The sequence below is a fragment of the Urocitellus parryii genome, chromosome 2 (genome assembly GCF_045843805.1).
Source record: "Urocitellus parryii isolate mUroPar1 chromosome 2, mUroPar1.hap1, whole genome shotgun sequence".
Classification (NCBI taxonomy): domain Eukaryota; kingdom Metazoa; phylum Chordata; class Mammalia; order Rodentia; family Sciuridae; genus Urocitellus; species Urocitellus parryii.
In genome coordinates, this window is record NC_135532.1 from 76,754,075 (window position 1) to 76,760,295 (window position 6,221).

Sequence of the window (6,221 nt, forward strand, 5' to 3'; positions counted from 1 at the left end):
ACAGACAACATACCTTAATTCACAGCAGCATTGACATTAAGAATCTCCACACAAAGTGTATAGAAAACCAAAAATTTGCTTATTTATTCCACCTGAACTATTAATAATATTTGTTTTGTAAATTCAGAAAACATTTGGGTGGCATTTGATTAACCCTCCATTGTTCAAATTGTTGGGCCACCCAAATTGTCCCAATAATTACAACCATTCCACTTTTTTCTTTATAAATCTCAAGTTCAATTTTCTTTTGCATTTATTGCAAGAAAATTAAGTGTTTGACTATGCACATTCTGAAGTATATACTGGTTATAAACAATATATTCCTTACATATTATAACTACATGTATAGGTATAGTTTTTAAATAATGAAATCCAATTTTATTTAATCCATGGGTAAATTAATTCAAGAAGATAAGGGTGATTTTAGTGTTCAACCCCTATCTTAGATGTGCAAGAGGACTTCTATGAAACACTTTTAAGCATATGGAGAAATATTACTGTAATCCTTGTATGAGTTACATGCAAGGATTTATGTTATTTGGGACAAACTAAATTGCCTGAAGATAATGCCATGGCTTCTCCCAGTGATCCCTGAGTTTCTTTTTCTTCTTTTTTTCTCCCCCATAGGATTACTGCTGTGCTTAAGTTCTGATTGATGACACACTCATGTAAGGCACTTATTTCCAAAGTTTGGACTTAAGACAGAACCACAGCATTTCTGTGAAAGTCCTCAAATTCTCCATCTATGTTTGCTGCTCCAGGACTTCTAAATAGTCAGGTTCGGCATGTAAATTAGCTTTGAGCTCAAAATACTCATTTTTAGTCTGTTCCACTAATACCTTTCTTGGCCGTGAGTACATTAATGTTTCCATTAATTTCAACTCTTCATGGGCTCTAGGATAATGTACCTCCAAATCAGGCTGGAGCTGGGCAATATTTTTCCTTAGGTACTCTGTGATTCCCAGTTGCTGAAGTTCTCTTTCTTTCTCTAAAATATTCCTGTATAATGAACTGGCATCCTGGAAGGACAAAAATTCTGTTGATTGGTCTGTAGTTTTGTATTTCATATTTGACCCTGTAAGTGGCGAATGGTTTTCCCTTTCTAAAAGACTTCTTTGGAGATGTTTTACATCACTTCCTTCTTTCTCATTCCTTTCTTCTTCTTCTTCTTCCAAATGCTTTGGACCAAATGATGGACTTCTATAAACATGAACCATGGGGCTCACCATGTGCTGCTCATAAAGAGAGGCAGAGGGTCTTTCAGTTGTGTGATGAGTTGTTTTATGGCCATACATGCTGTATTGAAGATGCACAGGACTGTTGTCTCTAATTTGCTCATCTACTTGTTTCTTTTTGTATCTTCTTCTGCGGTGGAGAACAAGAACCACTATCCCTGCAGCACAGAACACAATAGTTATAAACACAATCAGGAGTCCTAATATTAGAACTGAGAGTGGTACAGCATCAGTAAGAGATCTTAAAATAGTACCAGCTGTATTTGTCGTTGTTGTAGGAGTAGTAACAATAACATAACTGGTCTGAGTTGGGTTATTTACTAAACCTGGGCAAAGAAGTTCACTATTGAGGGCCTTTAATTCCTTTTTGTCAAGGTGCCCTGGGGAAGTACAGAGGATATCATCTGTCACTGTGTTCTTGCTTAATTTTTGTATCCATTGCTGCAATCCAACTAGGTCACAGGAGCAGTCCCAGGGGTTATCCTCAAGGTCAATCTGGGTCAGTAAGTCAAGATCATCCAAGATGTTACTCACAGGTAGATGGGTGAACTGATTTGCTTTAAGATTTACCCTAGTTAAGGGAACTCCTGAAAAAATATGCAGTGGCAAAACTTGTAGGAGGTTGTTGTTTAAATAGAGGACTTTGAGTTTAGGCATTGGGTTAAATGTTCCAGGTAATATTTCTTTGACTGCATTGTATTCAAGATATAAGTACTCAAGATTGTCAAGACCAAGAAACATGCCTCTATTTAATTTGGTCAGATGATTACCATTTAGGTAAAGTTTTTGTAGTCTTGTTAGATTCATAAATGATCCTTCTTCAAGAACTTCAATACGATTGTTTCCCAAATGAAGCATTTCCAAAGTAAAATATTCCACTAGATCAGACTTCATTACAGTATGAATAATATTCCCTGCTAGAATAAGCTTTCTAGGATTCTGTGGAGGCGGTTTTAAATCTGATAAGCTTTCAATATTACGCTCTTGACAGTGTATTAGAAGTCCTGATGGGGATAGAACTTTGCAGTTACAAGGAATAGGACAGTAGGGTGCTGGAAGTTGAGTGGATGGCTTTGTAAGATAAGGTATCAAACCTGGTGCTTTGGTAGGTGGTTTGAAAATGGGTGTGATCTTGGTTGACATGCGACTATCACTTATTGAAGATGTCACAGGCAGATGCAATGATCCTGAAGGATCTTCATGTTCTTCATACACTGGTGGAGTAGGGCAAATTGATTCCTTTTTCAGTCGACTTAGTATGCTTCCTTTGAAGACTGGAGGACTGTTGCATACAACATCACCAATTACAGACTGTGGTGGCATATTTTCCAACCAAATTTTTAGCTGTAATAAGTCACAATTGCAGGCCCACTTATTGTCCTCCAACTGGAGATCCAATATTCGACCAATGTGTTCTAAAAAGCCAACATAAGGCAATGTTTGCAACTGATTTCCACGAAGATCCAGATGGGTTAAAGGAACAAATCGGAATATGTTTGGAGGCAGACTCTCAATAGCATTATCATTTAAAATTAACACTTTAAGTCTGTTGAGCTTGCTAAAGGCACTTGGTTCAATCACTGTAATAAAATTGTTATCAGCTTGTAGGAATTCCAGGTTTTCTAGTCCATGAAAGGTATCCTCTTTCAGAATTTCTAGAGAATTGTGATTGATATGAAGTTGCTTAAGGAGGCCAAGGCCATTAAATGCACCAGTCTCAATATCTGCAATATTGTTAAATCCAAGGTGTATTGAGATAGCATTGGTAAGCCCAGAAAATTCATTTGTGTGAAGCATTGTCAAGCCATTATTCAATAAGCTTAGGTGGAAAGGTCGTGATGGTGGCACAGTTATTTGGGATAACTTCTTGATACCTTTTTCTTCACAATTTATTAACATTGTCCCGTCTTTTTCCTCACAATTGCAAAGAGAATCACAAGAACCTCTGATTGAGGGTATCGGCAATTGGGACTGTAAAGATATACAGGCAAGGAGAGATGAACATAAGAGATGAATCCACAGCTTCATGTTGTCATGTGATGAAATCTGATTCTGTAAAATAAAATGCAATAAGAAGGGATTTTATTGGGGGGAGCAGGGACATGAATTTGACATTTTCAAAATGATAGGTCTTCCACTAAAGAGGAAATTACTTGTTACTATGAAAATATAAATACTTTGCACATACATTTTTTCTTTTTAAATTTCTCATAATACTTGGACAGACATATTTTGGGTTACTTTTAACATGCACCATGGTCAAAATATAAAATTTAGGAAAGCAACAATTTGTAATATTATGTCAACATATTTGTGTTCATATCTGTCAAATAACTAGCCTTATAAAAGATAAGAGAGGTGCTTTCTGGCTAACTGGACCACCAACATTTCAATATGATGTAAAATTAGACATGTGAGAATGCCTTAATATTTTTTAACACTAAAGTAAAGGAATTTAAGACTGGAGGATTATAATATAAAAAAAATATGTAGGTATTAGCCAAAAGCCTAGAGAACTACAGGAAATGTAAAAGTTATAGAAAGAATGTATACACATGTGTGTATGTATGTAAGAATATTTCCAAGTGTATGCATTATATTCATGTATTTATAACCCTGTCTGTATTTTAACCTATTTTTATTTCAAACCAAGATGCTTATTAACTTGATTTTTTTATTTCAAAACTTTAAGAAAAATCTGTCCTCAATGGCTAAAAAGCCAAGGCATTGTGAAAAGAACTCTGCGTTGACTATTTTGTCTGAGTCAGTGTGTATAATAGTAGCATCACACGTATAGGCTTAAGATTTTATAGTCAAATTTCATTGAAAGCACGCTTTATTTTGTATTTCTAAATATAGAATACTTCTGGCTACTTTTTAATTCTGTTATGGACAAGTTTGAAGTTATCAAAAACTGAAGGAGACTGATCTGCAGCACATATTTCAGTCCATTGTGGAAGAATAAACAACACCTCATGTTCACTTTAAGCAAATGACTTTCTATTGAGGTCTTGAAATAGGCTTTAGGGCACTCAAAGTCATTCTGTAATGGAGCAGTCAATTGCCTTTATTACAAGGCCTAAAGTCTCAAACAAGAAACTCTGAAACAAACTGCACAATTCAAAATACTTCCAGATATGTCTCATTTGGTTAAAAAAAAAACAAGTTTATATTAACAACATCACATTTTCCTAGCCCTTCAAAATCTAAATGTGCATGTGAAACAGCAATTCTAAAAGACTCTGACTTAGACATAAAAACAATGGTAAGGTAAGCATATATAACTCTAAAGGTATCTAATTTTATTCCTTTCCTTTAAATATTGCTCCTAAATTTACATAAAACAAATAGAAAGTTAAATACCACATCTTACGACTACTGAGCTTTTGAAAATGCCAAATGCTTTCATTATCCTAGGTCAAGTGTGAATAGTAACTGTGGATCTAATTAAAGTTCACAATGAGATAAAATATCCTAGAACCCAATCATTAATCCTGAAAGTAATTTTTATTTCCCCAAAATACATTATTTCATTGCAAATACATGTAGCCTGAAATTTCTGAAAGGCAACTGGCAATTGAGCAACTGAAGGAACAAAACAATACAGTCTACATAAAAAAAAGTTAAGAGAATTTACATTTCTATAGGGAAACAGTTTGATTTTACATAGCTCTGAGTGCTGTGCTTAGAGTCAATGAGCTTGTAGTAGGAGTCTTCAACTTGTGGATTAGCTTTCCAAAACACTCTAAGTACCTCTCCATAAATTACAAACAATGAATATAATTCATTAAATGAAGTACAGCATCTTGGGAAAATAGTAAATAATTTCTAGTTGACAACATCTCATTATTTTAATCTTACATGCTTTTTATTCTCTTCAAAATGTGCTGTGGAACAGTTTCTAATCTTATCAGAAATTTTAAGAGTGTTTTTACAGTAACCATATCTGATACAATGTGAAAGAGGCCATAACTCCCTGTTTACATATTTTTCAGAAAGTGTCTGTCAGAAACAATAAAAGTAATATACAAAATTAAAAGAATTTTTGTAGAATAGTCTGCTTATATTTTAAATTCAGCAATGACATTTGGAAGCGATCTTCCCTTCAGGAAGTACACGTACTTAGTTTCCAATAACAAACTACATGTTGTAAAAGAAATAGTGGCATATTATTATATTTGTGCTTCTCCACAGCCAGCTGTTGGACTAAATGTCTGCTGCTCAGAGAAACAGGCATCTGCTACAGCATTAGTTGGGCCACTGAGCAAAATGAAACCAAATATCACTTAAGGCAAAGTTATTTTGTTTCAATAAGAGGCAAACATATAAATTTAATCAATTTATGATAATGCAAAAATCAGGATAAGAAAAGCCTGGAAACATTCATCTTACCTGTAAAGCAGACTCTTCCTGACGTTATCTGTAATGCACAGCTGGAAGAGGTGTTCAAAGTAATTCAGTTTTGTATTAAAAAAGAAAACACCAACTGTCAGGTACTTTCTTCTCTCAGATCACTTTTTGACAAGTCCCATAGCTTTAGAAAGTTAAAATCTCTGGTGAAGGACAAAGCTATGAGCATTTCATTGAAAATATTGCAAGCAGAGTACATACTAGAGCATCCTGAAGCAGTTGTCCTTTTCTCCCCCAATTAAAATTCACAGCATACTTCACAGCTATGCTGACTTTTTTGCATATAGTTAACCATTTGCAAGCTGCTGAATGCAGCCAATAAACAAGATGTTTAACAGAGCTGGGACTGATCACTCTTGCTTTCTTAGGTTGTAGATCCAAGCTGCAGCAGTGCTCTCCTTCCTTCCTTTCTAGTCTTTCTTGTTAGCTCAGTTTGTTATTAGTCAGATTGCCAAGGGCTGGGAGGGAGGCGTAAATAAAGAGACTTCTTGGCTTTTGACTCAGCCTTTAAGCCCTTCCCCATCAGAGCACTTTAATCCGCCCGTGTCATATAACACAAGAGACAGCTCCACCTTG

The 6,221-nt window shown here is 35.1% G+C and overlaps 1 protein-coding gene across 1 annotated transcript; it reads right to left on the bottom strand.

Annotated features, from left to right (window-relative positions):
* Positions 1–743: 743 nt before the first annotated feature.
* Slitrk6 (SLIT and NTRK like family member 6) lies at positions 744–3,263 on the bottom strand. The gene has a single exon (XM_026412725.2). It carries the CDS (start codon positions 3,261–3,263, stop codon positions 744–746), a length of 2,520 nt encoding a protein of 839 aa, XP_026268510.1.
* Positions 3,264–6,221: the final 2,958 nt, after the last annotated feature.